Genomic DNA, 24,789 nt, shown 5'->3' on the forward strand with positions numbered 1-24,789 from the left:
GTTTCTGGAGCATAGGAGGTTCCAGGTGAACATCAGGAAAAACACTGAATTTGCAACTTCCATCCCTTTCCTACTCAGAAAGCCCTGTCAAGTTTAAGTGCAAAGAAGAGCATACTGCAGAGGCAGAGTTTCTTCTTTTGACCACCCCTCCCAGGGGCCAGACGCGGCTTCCAGTGATGAAAGCAGAGGGAGACTCACCATGTTTATATTCTTCTGTCAAATGGCTGTTCTGCCAAATCTATTTTGGGTAGCTTTAGTTCTTTTTTTAAAGTAAACTCAAACTTTCAAGGTTCAAATAACAAGTAAAATGAGATTATTCAGCAAAGCACATGAAAGGCAGGCAAATATTGCTAATGCAATCTTAACTTATCTCTGTGACTGTACAGAAAGGCATAACTTAATAGCAGTCTTTTCAAAAACATTACTGTCCTATCCAAGGTGAAATTAAACATCCCATGTTTCTTCTGAAATTCATCAATTAACACAATTTTATTCACTGAAAGACGTCAATTCTGTACCAAGGAAAATGTGCTTAGAGATGAAAATTAATTATTAATTAATAATTCCTTAATTATTGTATTATGACAATATTAATGTAAATTCTGTAAAAATAGTGTTCGAAAATAGGATTTGACTCTGCATAGAACACTACACTATATAATATCACTATTAATATATAATAATACTAGTCTCTTTTGCTAACAGAAGCTTGCTGTCCTTCAAAACTTAATGGTGAAGGGCTTCCTGTGGAGCTGTACTACAGTGTATGCTTACTACATCATGCAGTAAGGTGAGTCTGTCTCATCTGTATGAGGCTGTTAACAGATACTATGTATTTTAGAAAAAAGGAGCATGTGCAAGATCAAGTATTTTCCTTGGGGGAGGAGGGAGGAGGAAGGGAGGTGGTGGGAAAGGCAGATGCATTTAATTATTTCCGAGTATTAATTGTAATTAGCATTTAGGTGCATCACTGACTTTCAATTTGACTTTGCTTCCTCTGTCAGCCTTGTCATCAGTAAACAGCATTTACATATATAGAAAAGGCCAGGGGGATGACAATGAAAAGATTTAAAAAAACTGAGTAACAGGCAGTGCTTTGTATATGTCTGCTACGTGCTCATACATTCACTAGGAGTGACTAAAAAAATCCAGAGATAACTCACATAGTCAAGTTTTACGTGGAAAAAATAACTGGCACGGTGATCAGGTGGCACATACCAAAATGCTGGAGTCTTTCTACATGTTAATCAACCAGTGTGTGAGAGATTAATCAAAATGCATGTTCTGTAACATGTAACAATGCAAAATTCTCTTCTGTCATATGAAAACAGAAAAAATGCTAGTTATGTGCATGACCAAAAAGGTACCATGTTTTTCAATTAGTATAAAAGCCTGAACAGTGACAATGACAATCAACCAGTGAGTGGTAGAGCACGAAACTCACCCTGGACTAGGCCAATGAATCAAAGTATTGCTGGAATTGCAAATATTAATGCAACTGTCAAAGATTTAAAGTACTTAAATTCAAAGGTATTAAAGCAATAAAATTCTACCAACATGGTAGCCTTAAGGCAAAGAGATGTCTTAATAACCTAAAAATTGAATTGGCACTCTCTTCTCTGCCCTGAATCATAAATAAAAGTTCTATCATGGTTAATCTGGCCTTTCAGATTTCCCAGGCATTGTTCTTCGTGAACATGAGAAAACTCTCTGTGATTTTTATGAGCATACATTGTGTCCTGATACCCATTACTAGTCAATTTTTTTTTCAGCATATTGGTGTGCTGTGTTACACGATTGCCATTTCCTCCTTAAAGGTAACTGGATGCCTATGTACATTCTATGGCATTAGCTAGGTAATTAAGTAAAATCCCTTTCAGTGTGGACTTAAAATTTGCCTAATATTGTTAAAAGCACATCGGAATAATTCCTGACCATATGCATGTTAAAACACATACATAAATAAATGCTGTGGGTTTGTGATTTGTACTATCTGGTAAAATAATGCACTAATTAGCACCTTTACACTTGTAAGGATGTTATTGGGATGATGAAATTTTAGAACACTGCATTCTAACGTTTTCTGTAGCATCCAGCAAATCTTCCAGTCTCCTTGTGATTAAATTCATGTCAGCTGGATGTGAAGGAAAATACTACCTAGCTACAAGACCACTATGGACTGGTCCTGCTAGAACAAGAACACACATATAAACAGATCCATACACACAGAAAGTATTTTTCCAACAAACTAAGCCATAAGTTTACAGAGTTTTGTGATAGAATTGTACAGAGACAAAGCTAGCCTCAGTCCATGTCTCTTTCTCATGAGAAGCTTGAGCCCGAACCTTGCACCCGAGCAGAAAGAAAGTGAATGAAGTTTCTTAAACCACTCTCCTTCCTGCATTTTGCCTAGCTAATTGTACAGTATATCCTGCCACATTTGCATTCTCTCCAGCTGTGTCTAATGTCCAGATTTAAAGGGCCCCATGTTTGGCTGCCTGGTAAGACACAACCATAAAAATATTAAGACCTTATTAATTAATTTATGAATAAAGCTCATCCTCTTAGTTATGAATTAACTTCTTGCACGCTAAGACCTCTCATCTAAAATAAACTGCTTTCATTTTAAGTTAGCTCACACTAGAGACTGATTTCCATTTTCTCTTAGACTGGTAGTGCAACTATCTTCCAATGAAGACATAGGCTATATCACTTGATTATTGATAATCCTTCCACAGTAACTCTAATTACTCACCATACACACAAAAACCTGCAGGATGCTCCTGCTCCCAGAAGTCCAACTGACATATACTACAGCACACTGCACCAATATTTCATGTGGCATTAAAGTGTATCTGATAACACCTCAGCTAATTCATCAGTGAAGATTTAAAGTAACTCTGGTAAAAATGTCACAAGCTTGAGTGACATAGACAAATGGGTCTAAATTAATAATTTCATTATAGCTAGCAAAACACATCAATTGAATTTTAATGCTTAGAACTTTCATGCTTCTCAGCCACTATTGTGCAAAGACATTTACCTAGTCATTCAGGAGGAGCACTCACACTCTTTGGGAATCACTTCTGGGACCTGTTTTTCCTCCAAATGCTTACCAGGATAGGGATTTCCTGACGAGGATGGCACAAGCAGTTTGTCGTATTAATACTGCACTTGTCAGTATCCACCTATGCTTTGATTTTTTTCTTGAGAAAATGCAGCATGCTATAGACTCAGCAGCTCATTCCCTTTCTTATTTTTGAAGACAAAAAACTGCACTAAAACGTCTCTGTCACAGCAACGCCTGGCTTTGTAGCTTAATAGACGTCACTGCAAAAATTAGGCAGTCCTGCAAAAATACAGCAGTGCACTTAAACATTACCTCAGAAAGGAAAAGACAAATGGGTATGCATGCTTTTCATTTTTATATATAACCTGTAGCCTTATTTTCCTTTCCTGTGTTGTGTAACACTGGCATTCCACTTCTTCTACTGCAACATGAGGCCTGATGTTCTTTGGTCCTCCTGAAGGCCACACAAGAGGCATACATGCCCACTTTCAGCTCTTTTATTAAACCAGACAGCAATATCACATTTTATGCCAAAGTTTTCTTTCTCTCAGGTCCAGTTGGTTTAGTTCCATAGGTGTTACAAAAAACCAAAGGCCAAACAGAACAATCAGGCATTTTGCTTCTTTTCTGTTCTTTAGTAAGATTATATGCCCACTAGTTTTCCTGATGACCACAGAACTTCTGGTGTAAAAAGATCTAGCTTTCTCAGATAAAATAAAATCATAGAAAGTAAGGTCTATTTCGAAAACAAAGAACAAACAAACGCAAATAACTAATACAACATTCTTCACAGATCACAGTTAAAACCACAAGCTTTATTGTGCTGTTGTTGGTTTCTTTTCCCTGTAGGTATAAATCAGCACGAATTCCTGAAGCAATGTGGTTTAAGATGGACAGCGCTATGAAGAAGACAGTGGAAGCACTTCATAAAATGTGCTTTTCAGATTTTCTTATTCTCATAACGTCACTGTCCAGTTCACTGGGTCTACAAGAAAGTTAAAGCAGCTGCTTTAACTTGTGAATCTTCAGTCTTCACTGGAGTCAGAATAATGCCACTCGAAAGATATGTTTCAACATGTATTCTTATTGCACATCTTTTGGAAAAACCTTAAGATTTATGAAATATTGCTGAACACTCATTTTTCTCCATAAGCTCATCTGTCCAAAGTCAGAGCAGGCTATTTAAAACTTCAATCACTCGTGACAAGAATGGTAGTTTGTGTATGACTGTGATAGAAGCATCTGGATTTTATTCCAGAAACATTCTATGGTTCCAGCTGCTACAATACTTTTGCTTGCTGGAGACTAGTCTGTGAGGATTGATTTTTGTTCACCTGCAAAATACCATTCACATGACCTTTTCATTAAAATGCACACGCTGCATCCTTCAAACTGAGAGGAACTGGCATTAAAATGCATCACAGAGAGGAGAGAGTACATCACTGTCATGTTAGCAGACACTTTTAGACCTGTTGAGAGCTATTTTCTTTCAAAGCAAAAATAAATACAAAATGTGGGTAAAATCAAAGCCAAACATGAAGAGTTATACCTTTAGTAGAAATTAAGAATATATAAGTTCATGGCCTGAAGTAGTCTCTTGCTTTTTTTTTTTCCAGAAAAAGACAGGTACATCACAGAATCCCAGACTGGTTTGGGTTGGAAGGGACCTTAAAGCTCATCCAGTTCCAAACACCTGCCACGGGCAGGGACACCTTCCACTGGATCAGGTTGCTCCAAGCACCGTCCAACCCGGCCTTGAACACTGCCAAGGATGGGGCAGCCACAGCTTCTCTGGCCAACCTGTGCCAGGGCCTCACCACCCTCACAGGGAAGAACCTCCTAATAGCTTATCTAAATCATACTTGTACACACATCAATTTAATACAGAAAGTAAATGCAATACATTAGTCCCACACATACATTAAACTGATGCCAAACAAGCAACGTAAAATACATGCTTCACATTTCACGTAGGCAGAACATTTCATAAAATCCCAGACTGGTTTGGGTTGGAAGGGACCTTAAAGCTCATCTAGTTCCACACCCTGCCATGGGCAGGGTCAGCTTCCACTAGACCAGGTTGCTCCAAGCCCCGTCCAACCCGGCCTTGAACACTGCCAGGGCATCTCCAGTTGCACCCAAGGTGTGCAGAAAGACAGGCACACCCTCTGTGGCGTTTTTAGCGTGTGAAAAGTCCTTAGACGTGTTAAGAGGTGGGAAAAAAGCCCCATACAGAGAGCATTTTACACTGGTTTTGACACAATTTCGGCTGAGCCCACAGGACTCACGTCCTGCTACACCAGCGGGGGAGAAGCGAGCACCTCACCGTTTCCTACCGCGGAGAGCAAAAGCCGCTCTCTGCGATCGCGACAAAACCGCCCGTCGTGACCACCGCCGTCACGTCCCTGGCGGTCAACACCATCCCCGCCCTCCCGCTACTCGCCATTTCCGGCAGTGCTGCGTCACTTCCCGTTCGGCCCGCAGCGAAGAGAAGATGGCGGCGCTGAGCGAGCCGGTGCGGTTGGAGCGAGGTGAGCGCGGCGGCGGTTGGGAACAGGCGCTTTTCACTGATCTGTGACCGCTCACTGCTGCGGCCGTGGGGCTGCTGCTCCAGCCCGGTTCCGCGGCGCCTTGCCGAGGGGCTGGCCCGAGCCCATGGGACGGTTTTTCCTGTCTTTCCCCCGCTCCCTGCTGAGGCCTGATCGTTTTGAGGCTGGGCCTAGAGGAAGCCAAGAGCGGGCAGCGGCGCTCCGAGAGGCCCCTCTGCCGCAGAGGCAGCCAGAGAGGAGCCTGATTAGGAAGTGTTTTCCATTGCTTCCGGTTCTCGCTGCGTGTTGGCTGGACTTGCTCCTTTGGCTTTTCTTCACGCAGATTTTTCTCGCGTTTCAGTGGGCGTCTGGGTTTCCATGGGTGCATAGGCCACAGACCTCCTGTGCGTGTGTGTGCTGCGCCTCTGCTAGTGCCAGCGTTTTTGTTAGCTTCTTGTTTCTACTTCTCTCTTCGGAAGGCTCACTTTTGAACTCAGCTGAATTCTTAGCTTTAATTTCTAGCTGTTAGGCTCTGTGTTAGTAATCGTAATTTACTTATTTTTATAGAAGAAAGCTGATACATTCAGGGCTCCCCGTACACTTGTTCATGGTTCTGCTCAGCTCTTGCACTCTCACGTTTATGGTTTCACCCCGATTTTTCAGTTTCTAGTCTAAATTTGTGTTGTTAATACCATACAGTGTGTACTAAAATCAGTAGGGAAATAGATAAAATACAGACCCTAGTTAGGTATTTTTTTCTGTAATACGTTTGTGTCTTGTATCCAGGGCTTTTAAGAAACAAAGATATACTTCCTTCAGGGTGGTTCTTCAGAACTGTGCGAGGTCCACAGTAGCTCAGTGAACACATGCTTGTATAACAATATATATGATGGGCTTATGAATGCGTATGTAGGAAAGCAGGGAGTGGAAAGTGGAATTTAAATAGGAAAAGAATACTGAGAATGAGAAATCTTATTTTTGAGAAAGAAAGTAATTAAATGGAGTGTAGATGACTGTATGAGCTGACTGTTTTCCTGCTGCTGTTTCCATTGGAACCACCATCTTTGCTCATAGTGCTAGTGGTACTAGCACATGTTAGTTACCACAGAAGTAATTTTTTCTGTTTGCCTGACCCTCTTTCCCATTCTACAAGTGAATCACTTGTGTCAGGGAAAGCCTGTAAATAGTGACTTATATAAGGACTTTGATTCTCACTCCACAGCTCACCTACCCTCCCTACTCCAAAGCTTGTTAATTAGAGCAGCTGCTTTGGCAGTGGATTAGTTTCTCTTGGTAGGTCTGGATTTAAACCTCAGGCAGCATCCTTCTCCACCTCAATACCTTGCTACTATGCATTATCCATGAAAGTAAACAAATCTGCAGGGTTACTTAGGGATCAGTGTAACAAAGGAGCTATTTAGTCTTCTGGCATATTGACCTTTTTAAGTAAAGAAAAAGGGAGCACAGTATAATGGACCCACAAAAGCCAGAGGCTTATTTACAGAAATAAATGACTTCTGTTAATTGTGTGGGGCTGACTGCAGATAACCTGACGATGAATCAACAGCAGCTTGAAAATGAACATCAGTAATGTTGTTGGCATATAGCTTAAGAAAGGAGAGAATAGAAAGTGAACATCACTAGTGTTGTTGGCATACAGCATAAGAAAGGAGAGAATAGTGTGGAAAAAGAGCTGATTTAAAATGGTTACCATAGCTTACCATCAGGGCAATTGAAAATTTTCCCGTCTGTTCTCTCCTCCAAGCTGCATTGCAAACACCACCGCCCAAATTCACTGGAGGGCAGGGATGAAAGAACATTTAACGTTCCAAAGTTATCTGTATGGTTTGGTGGTGATGTGTGATAACTCTACATACAGTTTGGGAATCCAGACTATTTGAACATAAGCAGTGGAGGTGGTTAATCAGGAGTATCTATGAGGTTGCTGCATTTCTCTTTCTGTGTTTTGTTCACACATATGCTTGGAGTGGTGGCATCTTGCTGTCTTTTTCTCCCACATTTTTTTAGTTTAAATGTGTCTTACTTTTTCAGGACTTTGATGCTGTGAGCACAAAAAATGATCTGTGAAGAACAGGCAACTGGTATAAAAAGGATGAAAAGGTTAAAAGGAAATCCATTTTTTAGTTATGTGTGGACTCATTTTTATAGTGAGTTTTATGGTTTTTTTTTTAATCACCTACCTCTGGAGTTATTTCTACATTGATCCTTGTGGAAATCCATCACTGACAATTCTGTAGTGTTCCATTTCAGCCTCTGGTGCGGAACAGTTGGCTAAACTGTCATGATAATATTGTGAGGAAGACAGCTTTCAGCTGATCATATCACAAGCAGTAGTTCAGGAGGAAGCACACTACATCAGCAGAGCAGTCAACAGCCTTTTCTTGAAAATGAAAGGTGTGTTTTGCCATTTATTCCCAGCCAAACTAGTTCCTTTCCAGGGCAGTATTGCTGGGAGAGATTGAATCTTCAGCTTCTGACTAATAGTACGAAATGCAGTTCAGTGGGAGAAAGTTACACTCATTTCACTTTCAGGCTCCTATAATGGGGTCCCTTGGGGGAGGGAGGGGAAGTGTGTTGGTGATGGGATCATTGCCTGTATCTACCTGAGCCAGAGGTACAGTGTGGTAAAGGAGATCTGTAGAGTGCTGAGGATCTGACTTTTGTGCTTCATTAGTCTGCTTTGGTTTTTTACCAGGAGCAGCTTAGTGCTTTGATCTGGAAGCCTTTACTTAATCAACTATGTTTTTTGCTTTATTTCCATCTAAAATTAATCCATTTCAGTGTATCCCAGTCACTTTTTGACAAGCTGATTCTATGCTCTTAGTCTGCGCTTCAGGAAAGACACAACTGGTTCCCAAACTAGACGATTTTACCTTAGGGTATAAAGTGCTATGTAATTAAAATTTTTCATCTCTTAGGAGATCCAGGTAGGAAATATACCGAGTTTATTGATGAAACATGAAGGTCAAAAAAAAATAGGAGAAATTAGCAAAACTGTTTCTGGAGTCTTCATTTCTGCAGCTGCTCTTTGGATCACTGGGTTGCTGTCACCCTTTAAGATTTCTTGCAGTATTGTAATCAAATTGTTACCTAAGAAGTTCCTGCACCTTACAGCTTAACAGGCTTCATGGGCCCCAAATTGGGGTACAGCTGTGTACAGCTGTACTCTTCCTGTGCATGAAACAGTCATTTGTCTGCAAACATCTGCAAGTATTTACATGATAGCTGTATTGTAATTTACATACTTTCTAGACTTTTTTTCATGAATACATGGAGTGTTGCAGGATTGGAAATGCTGCTACTGCCATTTGTTGATCATTCTACTTCAAGCTGTTCAGTGCAAGATTTGATGGAATACAGACAACTTGCACTGCTGTTGCTGAACACAAGAGTTACTAAAAATGTTGGGGATTTTTCATCACTTGAAGAGGAATCGACAATCACATATAGAATTAATTTAATTTCACCAACTGTTTTGTATGTTAATTGAAATACAAAATGTGTGTTAGGAAATTAAAACCTTCAGAAGTGTTTTGAATTTTGTAATTGTACAAATAGCAAATAGGCATGCCTGTGTGAAGTGAGTCCTCTGAGGAGTTGAGATTAGTAATAGCTGGAATTTAAGGTTTGATACTTCTTTGCTTCAGGTAACTGGTGCTTGTAAAGCCTGGAAATGCTTGCCAGAAAACACCAAATTCTCATGGTGCATAGAAATCTTAACTCTCATTTGATATAATTTGTGTCTTGTGGCTATAGTGATAATACTTGGATGTTGTTCCATGAAGGACTCACTGAAGGACTCACTTCCAGTCCGTGGATGACCAGCCTGAGAGGTTAAGCTGTACCTTGTTTCATTGACTGTACCACCTGCAGGTGTGTCTGATAACACGAAGTGGACAGAGCATGAGTATGAGTTGTCTCTTCTCAGTGCAGTTGACCTCTGTTTCAGAACATACACCCCACTGTCTTTTCATCTTGTTATATAAATTCTCTTTTCTTAAACTTGGGCTTTTAGAAGTTCACGGCTATTGCACGTTTTCTGTGCTGATGTGCCATTTGAGTGCGTTCACATGAAAAATGGAGAAGGAAGTAATACATTTGGGATATAGCAGTGTCCCAGACTCCATTCTTTTCTAAAATAATCTGTGCCTTATTTATATAATAGATTAATCACTGCTTCTTTGCCTGTGTGCTAATGAAACTAATTCTTCCTATCTGCTTTTCCGAGAGAATGTTCTGCTTCTGTTCAAGGACTTGCATGATTCAGAATCATCACTAATGGAAATACAAGGGATATAAATGTCTTGTACTCTTCTAGAGCTGCCAGGAGCATGTCATCACATGGCATTGATGCCCTTCTTGAGTTGTAGGGATCTGGAATCAAACCTTTTACAGGAAGTTCAGTTTCACAAAGCAGCATTTACATTTATAATCATATGGACATCGTGAATTCTTAGGAACAAGTTTCTAGGAACTGGAACAAAGAGGTTTGGGGTTTAGGGTTCTAAAACAGAGGTATTCTCAACTGAGAATATGAAAAGGAGCTTGGTTGTTTTTTTCCAAGCACTGGAGGATAATAGACCAGATAATTCTCAGCCCTGTTGTAGGGAAAGTATTGAATGAGTCTTGTTGAACTAAAAATATTTTTTTATATATATATAAAAGGAATGTTAAACAGTGTATTTGACAATATTTTAGCTGGTTTGCTTGTTTTAACAAAATGTGATCAATGGCAGTAGATAAATTACGAAGTACGCATAAGAGATGCTGATAGCGTATGTATCAATTAAATATTTCAGTCTGATTTAAACTTCAAGGAAAAATCAGATTGGCAGTGATAACTCCAGATTACAGGGAGGGATTGTTGTGGTTGACTTAAAAATATTCTGAAAGTAGAGTGTTTTATTGTACCATTTTGTAAACATACAGTTTTATGGGAGAAATCAAGGGTGTACACATTAAAGCTATGTGTAAAAATGTGCACACACAGACTGCTCCATTAAAACAAAGAAAGAAAGAAAAAACAAACCTGTAATTTCCTCAGATGTTCCTCGTTGTTTTATTTTTCTGTAGACATCTGCAGAGCAATTGAGCTGCTGGAAAAATTACAGAGAAGTGGAGAAGTGCCACCGCAAAAGCTACAAGCATTGCAAAGGGTCCTTCAAAGTGAATTCTGTAATGCTGTAAGGGAGGTAAGCTAACCTGACGTAAGCAGTTACCTTTAGTTGAAACCCAGTATGTTTTACTTTTTCCTTTTTGTGCCCAGTGCAGTAATCTGATTTTGCTCTAAGGGCTGAATTTGATTGACACCACTTCATAGAACAAGACCTACTTTTAAAAGTTCAGAAGAAAATAACAATAAGTGCGGATAGCATAGGTGCATTAATAGCTCAGGAGCAAGTAACTTTTTAGAGATTATTTTGAGAGTTTGTCCTTACTGGCAGGTAGCAGGCTGTTATCCTCTTAGAATGTAAGAATAGACAAAGTACCAGTTGCCTCGTTTCTTTTAAGCCACATCCACATTTCCTCAAGGTGGAGCCTTGCACCACCTCATCTTCATTCGAGTTACTCTATTAGAGATTCTTAGGTGATTGAATATGCCTTGCTGTTGGTGGTGGTGCTACCACTGATGGTAACACCTGAAGTCATGTAAAAGATCTGGTTTTAGACAGAGGTATCCTCTTAATGTCCTCATCCTGTTGAGGGCAGTATGTTTTATTGCTTCACAAGTCCAAATTGTGAGGTAGATGTGAGGATGTGGGTTAGCCTTCAGTGTAAGCACCTCCTTAGCATTAGTATTCCTTGCCTCTGTGTTTTCAATAGCTTTTTTTTTTTTTTTTTCCTAAGGTATTCAATTAGTTGCATGAGTTGAAGGAAAAATGGGGATCTTGCGGGAAGGGATGGGTTGTCAGGAGAGCTTTTAAGAGCTTTCCTTAAATGGTTTTGTGTGCATCCTTACTGAAGAGTTTCACATCGAATCGGACAAGAAAAGATAGTAATCCATGCCTCCAGTCATGTGTTAGAGCTGTAAGCACTTCTGAGTTGATGATGAGGTCTGGATGCTATGGAAGGAGGAAGACTGAGGCTGAGACATAGATCTGCATGGGTTAACTGAGCAATAAAGGTATCAAGAGAGTTGTTTCTTTGTAGTATGGCACATTGTCACTTGACACCTTGTAGTGAATTGGGGAGAAACTTCTTACTCGAGGTGTGTACTTGTTAAGTTACATGTTTTTTCGTTATACCTGGTATTTTGTTAGATTATCTAAGCAGAAAAATATCTCTTTCCCCCATACTTTAACTGTTTTGTCTCTGTAGGTGTATGAACACGTATATGAAACTGTGGATATCAGTAGCAGCCCAGAAGTTAGAGCTAATGCAACGGCGAAGGTAAAAGCCAAACTGTAACTTGTATAAACAAACAGTAATTTGTTACTTCAGAAGCAGATTATTTAAAATTCAGTAGGATATTATCTAGATGTCTGATAAAATGGATAATCTTAGCAGGTTATTAAAAGATATAACCAAAAACTAGATATTTTTAAGATTGTTCTATTTTAATTTTATTCTTGGAGTTCTGACTTTTTCAAGCTACTCTCTATTCCCTAGATACCATTACCTGGTACCTAGAGAATTAAATTCATTTGTCTTCACATTTTGGTACTTGGAGATAAAAGTACTTTTCCAGTCTGCTCGCTGTGTCTAGCTAAGAGGTCTATATTTAATTGCTTATAAATAGAAAAATATTGTTTCTTACAGGCCACCGTAGCTGCGTTTGCTGCTAGTGAAGGCCATTCCCATCCCAGAGTGGTTGAACTACCCAAAACCGAAGAAGGTCTTGGATTCAATATTATGGGAGGCAAAGAACAAAATTCTCCAATCTATATCTCTCGTATTATCCCCGGCGGTATAGCTGATAGGCACGGAGGCCTGAAACGTGGAGACCAGCTGCTTTCTGTAAACGGAGTGGTAGGAATTGGTTTCCACTTTACATAGCAGTAACTACTTGATTCCACGTGGGGGCATACGGAGAATATACATGGCACAAACTTGACGTCATCTTTTTAATCTTGGCAAAATAGTTTCTTTTTATCCTCACAAGTGCAATTTATTTAGGTTTCTGTGGAGTTGTGTGCCTTGAGAGTTCTAGGACTATGCTTTGGTTCCCAAGATGTTTGACTTGAGAACTGCAATATTTATGTCAGTATTTCGGATTCTGAGGGGTTGTATACTTTTAGTCCAAGTATTGTGTTGTGAAATCCAAGTTTCATGATGCAGATTTTAATTAATACAATTTTTTGCACCTTCTAAGGTAAGTAATAAATTATGATGTGTTGCATTAGACTGAGCACATTCTCGTTATCTCTGTAAAAATGCTACTGCATAATGACAGCTGTAGTAAGATGGAACTACAAGGTGGTGTTATCTTCAGTTGTGTGATGCTTTTTTCCTTCCACTTAAGTGCACTGACATTCAACACCAGAGGCGTTTCACCATATTTTAAGCAGTATGTATATCAAATGCTGTTGTGGATATTTACTTTTAATGAGCATCCTCTTCTAAAGAACGAGAATACAAAAACCAGATCACAGGGTGGCTGGAAAGAGGAGGCTATGGACAGCCATTGACTTAAGGCAGCTGCTAGTCAAATGCATGTAAATCTTTCTCAAAATAGTCTTTTCATTTGCAGAGAAGGTATATGATAGCTTAAAATTTTGGTTTTTATCACTACTTCTGTAAACCCAATTGTATTTGAAGACAGAGTACTTCTTAATTCAAGTGAGGGTTTTTTTGACACTTGAAGGAATAGAGGCTAACTGGGTGTCTGTACTCTGAAAAGTCTCTGCTAGGGCAGATCTCTGACATGCTCGGCTCCTGGCTAATATCTGGGAGTCCAGCTGTCCTTTTAAGGACATGAAAGAGTGACATGGATGGCCGTAGTGATGCAACTGTCCTTGGCCTAGCCTTCCTGTTAGTTTGAAGCATTAAGTATTGAGGGACAGGTGTAGAACTCTCTTCAGAGGAGGCTTTCCTCATGCACAGACTCTCGTAAAAGAAAAAACACCACCTGAAACTGAACCTGGTCATCAGGCAGTTTGTACAGCTAACAATGACTGCATGTGTGTGCAAGCACATGTATAAATATATATTGCCATTGCATGAATACAGTGAGTGAGTGCATAAAAAGCTTTTGAGAATGTTAATGTAGTCTCAGAAAAAACATCTGATGTTTACAGAGGGAATCCTGTCATCTTAATATGTGACAGGCATTTTCTTGTAATTCCTGATTTAATAGTTAAAAAAGTCACTGCCAAGACTGCAGTGAATGTGCCTTAAAACAAGTCTGTGTTTTTTTCAGATGGGAGATTTTGAATGTACTCCAGAATTGCAGGCATGTTGATATAATTAAACATAGACTTTTACCAGTCTTTTATTACTGGTTTTAACCAGAACAGCCTACACATCTACTTGAATAACACAAATGAAAGCATTCAAATGTCTGTGTTGTGTTAAGTCTGATAGAAGAGAAATAACTTGGGTTTGTTTTTTTTTTTTTTAACTGTTGTCTTTTTTTCTGTAAGTAATGTTATAGTAACGGGGAAACCCTACAATCAACAGGTACATCACCTGCCTTCTAGCTTCTAATAGCACCAGTGGGAGGTAGGCTTGGGGTAGTCCCATCATTGTGCTTAATAAGTTTGGGAGAAATAAGTTTGGCTGATAAAATGTGTGCTGTGCAGGAATGTATATTTGGATGCAGTTGTTGAGAACTGTTGGTTACAATTTGTAATTAGACAGATCTAGTATAACCCTAATAAATTCTGAGAGTTCTTTAAGGAAAGTATTTTGATTCTGTTCTTACTGAGTTGGGTTAGGCTGTTCTGAATCAATTTAGAGGAAATTAACTTGAAAATCTTGCATTTATGGAGAGGTATGTGGAGCACTAAGATAAGCAGCATGCCACATGTTAGCTTCTCCAGTGCAGCACTCAGTATGCACTGTTCTGCACTGTCATAACACAGGATAACATCAAGAAGGCAGCTATCTTGCAGTTGTCTGTGGCAGCCTATTAGGCACATAGAAGGTGGCTGCTGATTTTAAAGTGCATTCAGAAAGAAGAACAATCTGGAGTTTTAAATAAGCATCCTCCTGAATGTGTTGGTTTTTAAGTGTCATTTCAGAACTGCCTAATGTTACCCTTGTTTTGGTTGGTGTATGTAAATACAGAATATGATTGTTCAGCATAAACCTGACCAAAAGTTTTGTAGTACTCTGTTAATACTAATGAGTATATTTTTCATCACCTCTTACTGATTTGCTGAAGAATAAATCTTGAACATGGGTGAAGTTGTCCTTGTGCAGTCTTCAAACTAGAAAACTTCAGTAGCTGATTGTGTAGAAATTTTACAAAGAAATGAAAAAAAAAGTCTGTTTTCAGTATGTGTCTTTACTAATACTCCATCATTTATGCTTTGCAGAGCGTTGAAGGTGAACACCATGAAAAAGCTGTAGAACTGCTGAAGGCAGCTCAAGGGAAGGTTAAATTAGTTGTGCGATACACACCAAAGGTCCTGGAAGAAATGGAGTCAAGATTTGAAAAAATGAGATCAGCAAAACGCAGGCAGCAAAATTAACTTCGAATGCAATAATTTGAGGAGAAAATATATTCCATTTGCATTTTTATAGTTTGTGACTCAGTTGATCCAATGCCTGGGCTAAAAAGACCCTGTCCATTTTGTAGAATCACAGAATGATTGAGGTTTGGAGGGACTCTTGGGGATCATCTGGTCCAAGCCCCCTGCTTGGAGGAGGACTGGCTAGAGCAGATTGCTCAGGACTGCAACAAGCTGTGGCGTTAAGCGTCTCCAAGGATGGAGACTCCGAAAGATCTCTGGGCAACCTGTTCTAGTGTTTGATCTTCCTGTATTTTCACTTGTGCCCATTGCCTCCTGTCCAGCCACTGGATGCTACTGAGGAGAATCTGGCCCTTTTCTTTTATACTCCTCCCTGTCAGCCACTTACACATGTTGGTAAGATCACCCCTGAGCCGCCTCTTCTCTAGGCTCGACAGTCCCTGTTCTCTCAGCTTCTTGTATGTCAGATGCTCCAATTGCTTCATCTTTGTGGCCCTGTGCTGGACTTGCTCTTGTAATGCCGATGTCTGTATGCAGGGGGAGCCCAGACTTCGGACACAGCACTTGAGTTGTGGCTTGTCAGGGCTTAGCAGAGGGGAAGGAAGAATTACTTCCTTCACCTTGCTGGCAGTGCTCTTCCTGATTCAGACCGTGAGACTGCTGGGCTGCTTTGCCACGAGGACACATGGTAGCTTATGGTCAGCTTGGTATCATTCTCTGCCGGGCTGCTTTGCAGCAGGTTGGCCCCCAGCCTGTATTGGTGCATGGGGTTATTCTTCCCTGGGATAGGACTTTGCACTTATCTTTGAACTTTGAGAGACTCCTGTTTCCCATTTCTGTAGCATGCCAAGGTCCCTTTGGCTTGCTGAGAGTGTGCTGTGTCCTGTCGCCCCTTCACATTGGTGAAAATGTTAACCAGAGTGGGCCCCAGTACAGACACCTAGGGTCTACCAATAGAGACTAGCATCCAGCAGGACTTTGTGCCACTGATCACAGCAACCCTTAGCAGTCCAGCCATGCTTAGAATGTTCTTAGTCTCCATAGATTTCATGAATTTAAGAGGAATGTGTACTTTTAAAATGGCCTAAGATAACCCTGAAAAGTCATCTATTGGTATTTCTAGATTATTATTGTTTTTTTTAATAAGCCTCTTTCATGTCAGACCTTTAAGCATGAATTGAATGTGCAGGTTTTTCAAAGGCATTTAATAAGACATACTTGTACAATTGACATCCCTTTTTTTGTTTTTCCTGTTTCCTTTAGGCATTTCTTAACATAGAATCTGCAGGGTTTTTTTTGCTGAATGGTTTTGGAAAAAAGATTCTTACGTAGCAGTATTTTGGCACTTTTCTTAACAATATGTTGTATATCAGCTACAAAACCTAATCATGATCTACTGGGTAGCTGATAATGATACCAGATTTTGTAATGTTTTGGTGAGTACATGGTTTTTACACTTCTGCTAAATTGTAATTCATTATTATGGAAACTGTATTACCTCGCCTGTAAATAATTTGCAGTTGGTGTTCTCATATAATGATTTTTGTAATACTGACACAATTTTGCAACAATCATTCCTGTAACTTATTTTGTACTAATTTTAAAGCAGTTAAGGCGAGGGTATAATTCTGTATGCAGTTCTGAATTGACTCTCTAGATGTATTTTTATACTAGGAAGCAGAAGCTATAATTAGTGCAACAGAATTCCAGATGTTTCCCTGACTTTCTGCTGTTTAAAAGAAATATTCATCTTAATTGTCATACCTCTTGTGGGTTTTTTAGTATGTTCTATTGTAGTCTTATCTACAGACTGACTGTATTGGTCTTGGAATAGTTAGTACCTAAATTATTGGTTATTACATGCGTAAGAGTAGAATGTGCTGAGGTTTATACGCCAGGTTACCGTGACGTGAACTTGTCTGGGGTGTTATTACTGACTGCCTCTGACTTGGAGGATTCTTGTTTGTACTGCAGAAGTACTGCACATCACCATTGCTGTAAAACTTTCTGTGGAATGATGCTGTGGTAGTTACAAGGAATCTCCAGCTGGAAGCAACTAATGTCTTATCTCAAGCGTGTTTGATGTGGCACGGTTTTTGCTTGTTGTTGGGAAGAATAATTCTGGACAGAGGTCCTTTTCTTGGAATCTGCCAGGCTTGAGGCTGTACTTGTATAGTTTAGGTTTTGGGGTCTTTTTGGTTTGGTTTTTGTTTTTTAAGCTTCGCCTTTTGGTATATATCTAGAATTAATTTAATTGTCTACTGGATGTTTGTTCACTTGTATGGCAGCTATGAGTGCATCCTAATTGACTGTTAGAATTTGATTCTTAGAAGCTTAAACTGAAAAGTGCAGTTCTTGCTACATGGCTAATCCCTAGTCTCACATGGAACGGTATGATCCATTGTGAAATAATTCAGTATGTGAAGGAAAGGAAAAGGTTAGTGATCTAAAAATGACAGAATGAGGTTTGTACTTTGTCAGTTGACCCATTGAAAAAAACAATGCGATTGCTACAGACAAGTGAGAAATGTGACTGCTTTCTGCATGTTTGTAAGCATGGTAAGCCTGCAAAGAAAAATTTGGGTTTTAAAGATACTGGTTGTTTGAAAATGCAGTATAGATATTTATCAGCTAGATGACATTGAGCACTGAATTGCTTTGGTTGTGTGTCATGGGCCTCTTTCAAAAGGCCTCATGTTACTGATACAACCATGTTGAATTGTATATTTTTATGGAACAGCTAATGTTTAAGATATTGAGACAAAATCACTAGTTAGACTGATTGTGGATGTGTTTTAATTTAATTGTAAAATAGAACAGATCTGTTTTAGAGCTATATATAAACATATATATATTTAAAAAGGGTATGGAAAGGAAGTAGAAATGTGTCTTTTAAAACCTGTATCCCTTGTGTTACTGAAACAAGAGGTGTGTTTTGTTACTTTATGGGAATATTTACGCTAGTGAAGCCAGAGGTGCTAAATGTGGTAGCATTTTCATTCTGAGTTGTAGCATTTGGATACAGCTTGTCAGCTACTACAAAACGTGGGGAGGTGTATCTGGGAATATAAATTGTACATGTAGAAGTTAATAAAGTTTTTAAATGACAACAGAAAAATCCATAAACAGACAATTTATTAATACTCATCTTTACTACTATGAAAATGCTATACTGTTGAGGAAAGGATGGGTTAAAATATGCCAAGAAACTTGATCTCTGTTACTACTGAGCAGTGCCTGTACTGTGTTAACATGCAGTCCCTATACACTTGGCATACTTGGGTATGCAAAGAGGTTAAGAAGAGGTGTCATTTCTGCAGATACTTCTGCATCTGTTGCTGCTGTGAGGGATCTTTGGGTTTTATCAACAGAAAAATAAAAGTTAAATTTTGCATGTGTTGTGTTTGTGCCTTTTTCTTCTGACTTCCCATTCTGGGCACTTCTTTCAGACTGCTGTAATTGGGTGTTCATAATCTGTAGGGCTCAATATAAACACCCTGCATGTGTGTGGGTGTCTGAAGAGGAAAACTTCAAGCTGTTATTAGTTAGTTCTCCTGATTGTGTATGGATTTTTTTCCTTCCCTACCCCGATGTTGGAGAAGGAAATGCTCTCCAAGTACCAAGTATAATACGTTGGGCCTCCTGCATTTTTGACACCTCCATAGTCCTCAGCTGCATAAACTCAAATGATACATAAGCATAAGGCTTACAACATGGAAGCAAAGACTGAAGTTAATGTCATTTCATAGCTTAAAAAGCTGCAGTTCATCAATGTCATGTTTTTCGTTGTGGTTACTGGCTTAACTGATTTTAAAACAACTGAAAAAGTTGGTGGGGCATCCTTAATTTCTGACTTACATTTTCAACTGTATCTAGCAGTTGATATCCAAACAAGCTTAGTGCCCTAAGCTAGCAGAAAACATGAATGGTGTTGTCAGGTTTTGTTGAGTCCATTGCCATGGACATAAGTGAACTCGAAAAGCACATGGTCAAAGGGATTGCACTGGTGTGAGGGTGAGAACCATGGAAGGTAGGCAAACTGGTTGAAATTACAGGGAAGCATGAGATACAGAGCAGTTAGTAGCAGGGCTTCTGTGATTCTTTGTCTGGTAAAATCCTGATTTGAAGCTGGTTAAAAGAGAAAAGCCAGGGTTGCCATGTTCACTTTTACAGGGAAGCTGTCCTTTGCCTGGAGAGTCTGAGGCTGAGATAGCACACTCAAAAAATCTGAGATTCAGGAGCGTGCCCCAGGATAAAATCGGTAGCTAGTTGTAACTGTTAAAAAAAACAAACCCCCAGTCATGAAAACTGCAACTGGAGTTGCAGGGAAGCCTTTTAAAATTAAGTTAGTATTGAAGTTGTGATGAGCTACTATTTCTTGTTGATTTAGAGACACGTCTTGGGTCTGGAGTAACAAAATCGTGAGAAGTAAAATGAACTCTTTGCATCCCTCACCTTTGGTTGGTTGGTTGAAGTAAATTGGGTATTTTATTGATAACAAAGGCTTAAAAGGTCTTAAAATCAAGTCTTCTGCTCAGACACGTTAGTCATTTCTTCCCCACTCCTCAAAGGAAAATTAAGAACCTTTGTTGCAAGACTTTGGGAAACTGGGTGTATTAATTCCAAACTGAACAGTCCTCGGATATCTGTATAACCCTTGTTTCTGTTTAATTATATAGCTCAATGTATTGATAAATCTTGCCTGTATAGAAAGGCTTCTGTTACTATGGAAGCTGGAGTAAAGATGGATATGTTGCAGTAGTGCTAGGTGATCATGTTCAGTTTTATGAAACCTTACATTGCAGTTATGTGTCCTATAGAGAAATGGTGATACTTAGTCATTTTCTCCCTCTAGAGTAAATTTTGTGCCTCTCATTCAACAGTTGGTTTGGGTTTGGGTTTTTTTTTTAATAGTATATTTTCCTGGCTGGTTAATCTGATTTGGTAGCATAGAAGGCAAAAGTGGAATCATAGAATGATTACAGTTGGAAGGGACCTTAAAGATCATCTCATTCCACACACACACACCCCCCCCCCTCCCCCCGGCATGTTGATCTAAGTTATCCAGGTTTTTGTATGAAGTTACTGGATTTTTTTTTTCCATCCTACTGTATCTTTTAGGCAGCTCAGACACACATTCTTCCATGTTTTATCTCGGATTTCTCCTTGCCTATATAGAAAATAGATTTGTAGAGGTGCAAAAAAAACCTGAAATGCCCCATTAATGCAATCAAGAAGTCATCTTCCCAAACAGTGCAAGACTTGGAATTGTGTACTTCCAAAGGTAAGTAAAACCACATCTACCAGGCTGTTATCTAATCGTGGCTCTGCTTTTCTGCCCAAGCAGTACAGTAGCATTGTCTGAATCAAATCTAATCTGTGCTGGAGACTGGATGGCTGACAGCAGGAGAATAAGTCATTAGGCCTTTCACCTGCTTCAAGGGGCTGTAAGTAAAAGGCAAAAGTTAGTAATTTATTGTATTACTGGCATTGCAGCAACCCCTAGAAGTCCCGGGTTTGAACCAGGATCCTATTGTGTTTTGCAGTGTACAAACACAGGACAAATAGTTTGGCTCCAGAGAGCCTCAATCTATTGCTAAGAAGTTGTAGGGTTTGGGGTTGGTATTGTAAGATAAGTGTTTATGAGAAGTGGGGGGAAAATACAGTAGAAAATTAAATAAGGCTTTTTTGCAGTTTCCTCTGCAAATAATTTGGGGCCAATTTAACTATTTTTTTTTTTTCCCCCTCTCTGAGGCATACAAAAGTGAGCCTGTCCCTCAGCACAAGCAGGCAGCTTGAGATGCAAATACCTATGCATATTAAAACCCGCTGTTTTTTTGGCAGGCTCCTGACTAATCTTACTGAAGCGGAGAGCCTGCAGTAGACGTGCATTTTTTTCCAATCATCTCCATGATGTGGTGTCCCTAAGAAATTGTATTTGTGCTGCTGTTTTGTGAAAGTATTAAATGTGGATAACGCCAGATGCTGCTGGTGTTAGATGTGGAGCACAACGCAATCAATCTGTAGAACAACAGCTTTAGAGAAATGTGAGGATGTATTCAAATGACATACCAGGACTAATTCTAATTAGATAAGCAGAAAGCAACTAGATAAGTAATAAAATAAATGGATCATGATGGTAAAGGATTGCAGTTTCTTATGAAAAGTGAGGGCTGTCTTTGAAGTTTCTGTCATTTATTAAGCATTGCCAAGTAGGTTTGTTGCTTCGGCCTGGGTGTCCCCCAAAGTTTTCACGTTAATTTCCATATCCTGTCTGGCATGCTAAGCACTGTATGATGTTGTTAGGTCAGTCTTGGTATGGTGGCCAGTGGCTCTATGGCCCAGGTAGCAATCCATCAGTGGCTGGTATGTTTGCTCTGCTCCACCAAAAGCATCTTTGAGAAGCACCTGGCCCCTTGGAGAGCATCAGCCCTTCCACAGTGGAAGTAGATGGTGTGACCTTGAGCCTTGGTTGTGATCTCAGAACCTGAAGGCTTTTTCAGCTTTTATATACCCTTCTTAACATAATGACAGAGAAGACAACATAAAAATATTTCCAGGAATGAGTTGGCTGTCTCCAAGTGAGTTGATCCCTGAGGTGGAGAAACACTCATGGCTTCTCCAGGACTTACTTGTCTGCATCTTGTTCTGTTGCATACATCCCATCTGCAAATACTGAAGGCAGGCTTTGGGTTAAGCCTGGCTTCAGTATTTGCGAGAGGACTGCCACCTGGCAGAAGAACTGTAAGAACCTGCCTTCTGAGTGTTGTAAGCAGAGCTGTTCTCCATAGTGCTCTGGCAGTTGCAGCTCTTCAGTTTGTTCTGCAGGTGCAGAGTGGGTTTTGCTTTAAGTTCACACTACAGAACAAAACTTGAACCTTGCTGCATGGCAAGCCAGACAGAAATGATGGGAAATTACTTTGTGGTGAGCAAAAAAAACAAGGATAAAAAATTGGCAGGGAGGATAAGATAGGGTAAGAGAGGCTCAAAATGTCTAGTGTTTGCTTATGCCCCCCAATTTTGATGATAGTTTAGTATCTGATAGCTCAACTTGATGACGAGTCATAATTTGTTAGCAGTTCTTTTCCCTTCCTCCCCCCCAAGGTACAAGCTACTTAAAATCAGTCTGGGATTCCTCGGTTACTCTGGTAATAGGGACTCTGCCAGAGCCTGTTGAGTCAGTTGCCTTGTAACTGTAAGGGCCTTTCAAAAGGACAATCTGAAGTCAATCCTACAGAAACTAAGGTGTGTACAGATTAGTGATGTTTATACTCCTTAAAAATAGGAACACAAAATCTCTGTACTGCTGCAGCATCTGAGTAAGAGCAATGCAGACAAAACATTAGACAATGATGAGGAGTTGCATGCTACAACAAACCAAACCCATTGCTTCTGTTTGTCTTTTAAGACTCCATGTAAAGGAAGAAATCAGTCTCGTGAGTGACCTAGTCATCTCAGAAAACATACCAAAATAAGGTATCCAACCTTATTTTGCATCCCCTCAGTCTTCACCAGGGATATTCCCATATCTGTGACTTAAAAAGAAATCATTTGTTAGCACTGCACTGAAAATCATTTGTGACCAAGTGATTGCATTACGATGAATTGTTCCCTTATAAACTCCCATGTATTGCTCCATGTGTATTTCTTTTCCCAGAGTGTTTGGGTTATGCTGTGGTGGTAATAGGTAATATATCAAATCAAGTTTTCTGTGACAAAATACTTAAAATAATTTTATTCATTCTAACACAGGAGCTTTTAAAATATTTTCCTAAACAGCTTATGACAGCGGGCACATTCTGGGAGTAATTTGTCATTGAAGTTAATTTTACTCAGTTACATTACTTGGGCTTTACTATAATTCCTCAAAACAGGATATAAGTAGGATTTAAAACTACATAATCCTTAAACTGGTCCTCTGCGAAGGCAGATTTAGCCCTTAAAGCACTGCTTCATTGAAGTTTTTTAATTCCTAGTATAATACCTTGCCTTAAATTTTATACTGCTCAGTGTTTTGGTGGCGTATAAAAAAAGTTGAAACTATGCTGTTTGGCTTAAAATAAAACTCCTGTTGTTTTCTGGGGAGGATTTTGGGAAACAGGGGTTAGTAGGGCCTTTTCTCTGCCTCTTGAGTGTGCTGGGTAAGCCCAGCTAGATCCTGCCTGCCCTTGCCTGCCTTCTTGCCGTTTTTCAGCTGACCACCTACCCTGAAATATGCTAAAATGCACAAAATACCTACCAGTGGATATGGATGTTGTCTTTTCAGCAGTTGAATTAGTGGGTAGGTTTCGGTTTGAGCTACTAGGCTTTGTTCTTGCAGGGTGTTTCCCTACTCAGCTCTTAATAACAGTGGCTCTGTGTCTACTGCATTTCTTGTACTTCTCTGATTCCATGACGCTACTTCTTTGGGACCCCTTCCCTGCAAAGCATTTACTCATCATATATAAACACCCAGTCATGAGCTGATCTCGCTTTGGCTGTCGTTTGATTTGTTTTAATGTTAGAATTATGTCATGCTAGAATGCCTGTCAAAAAACTTGATTTAATGTGCTTGTAATGAATATTTTGTAGGGGAAAATTAACCTTGGGTTAGAGTGCTATGATAAAATTAATCTGCTACATTATGATGCTATTGCATTAAAGTGGGAACTGTTCTCCCTTTTTTTCCTCAAGGTGAATACTTAGTACTGGAGAATATCCAAAGCTAATTCTAGACAGCTGAGGAGCTGCCACTAGGCTAAAATAACTCAAGCAAACAAAAAACCAGCAAGCAAGCCACACACTGCTGTGGGCTCTCCTGTCTTCTGGCTTTGCTCTATCACATTTACTGAAGGTGTTGGAATAAGCTGCCTGGTGTTATTCTCTCGTACTTACAGTGTAACATTCCTTTTCTGTTCACAGCCCAGCCTACTGCATTCCAGAGGCAGCTTCTGGGGTAACTGAGCAAGGATAGACTGCAAAATACATTACACAGTGGACCACGTAAGTAATTCATATACAGGAATGGTGTAGAGGCACTGCACCATTGGAAGTATTGTTTACCTATAGAGAATGTTTAATTATGAGCATTTTTATAATGAATTTTCTTTCCTGTTTTTATTTAGTATTTAAGTTGTGTATTTCTTTGCTCTCCAAGTGCTGGTTTTGAATGCTGGATCTTGGTGGTCTTGCTTGTCTTGATTAGTTTTTTTTGTGTTACAGAGATGTAAAATACCTATTGACAAAGTAATTTTCTTGGCAACCCTTTAACCCTACCAAATAATTCTGAATTTTTTTCAGTCTAAGCATTTTCATGAAGCCTGAAAACATACCTGCTACACCAACGTTTGAATCTTTACCTTCATTTTCTTAATAAAACTCTGAACTTAGTTTAGCCTCTCTTTTTCATTTGATGCTTGTTTCCTGAAGCAATTTTCCGTTCTACTTCAATTGACTAAAAGCCCCAGCCTATTTTCTGGAAAGGAGTATAATTTTTAAGAGAGCTTGCTTTGTCAGTTTCAGATATTCCAGACTTGGTGCTTTCTCTCCTCATAGC

At 39.5% G+C, this 24,789-nt stretch overlaps 2 protein-coding genes across 7 annotated transcripts in view; both read left to right on the top strand.

Moving 5' to 3' along the window:
- Nucleotides 1–5,516: 5,516 nt before the first annotated feature.
- Nucleotides 5,517–18,648, top strand: LIN7C (lin-7 homolog C, crumbs cell polarity complex component). Its single transcript, XM_057414434.1, has 5 exons — nt 5,517–5,601; nt 10,693–10,811; nt 11,938–12,009; nt 12,379–12,588; nt 15,099–18,648. The coding sequence occupies exons 1-5, from the start codon at nt 5,565–5,567 to the stop codon at nt 15,252–15,254; spliced, it is 594 nt and encodes a 197-aa protein (XP_057270417.1). The 5' UTR covers nt 5,517–5,564; the 3' UTR covers nt 15,255–18,648.
- Nucleotides 18,649–20,479: 1,831 nt separating this feature from the next.
- Nucleotides 20,480–24,789, top strand: part of LGR4 (leucine rich repeat containing G protein-coupled receptor 4) — a 90,758-nt gene continuing 86,448 nt past the window's right edge. For 3 of the 6 annotated variants that reach the window (XM_057414421.1, XM_057414423.1, XM_057414425.1), the window contains exons 1-3: nt 20,562–20,701; nt 22,663–22,730; nt 24,156–24,236. The gene's annotated coding sequence lies outside the window, so the exon portion shown is untranslated. Of the gene's footprint in view, nt 20,539–20,561; nt 20,702–22,662; nt 22,731–24,155; nt 24,237–24,789 lie in introns of those variants that run through there. The other 3 variants (XM_057414427.1, XM_057414426.1, XM_057414422.1) reach the window with 3 other exon arrangements.

This window comes from Pezoporus wallicus, unplaced genomic scaffold, assembly GCF_028554395.1.
Source record: "Pezoporus wallicus isolate ANWC-B61680 ecotype Strahan unplaced genomic scaffold, APGP_CSIRO_Pwel_v1 contig_5967, whole genome shotgun sequence".
In the NCBI taxonomy this organism is placed as follows: domain Eukaryota; kingdom Metazoa; phylum Chordata; class Aves; order Psittaciformes; family Psittacidae; genus Pezoporus; species Pezoporus wallicus.

Excerpts from the sequence above, each read along its gene's own strand:
- LIN7C (XM_057414434.1), top strand. The coding sequence starts at position 5,565 with ATGGCGGCGCTGAGCGAGCCGGTGCGGTTGGAGCGAG. Across the intron at positions 5,602-10,692 it reads GCCGGTGCGGTTGGAGCGAG|ACATCTGCAGAGCAATTGAG; the intron begins GTGAGCGCGGCG and ends ATTTTTCTGTAG. Across the intron at positions 10,812-11,937 it reads TCTGTAATGCTGTAAGGGAG|GTGTATGAACACGTATATGA; the intron begins GTAAGCTAACCT and ends TTGTCTCTGTAG.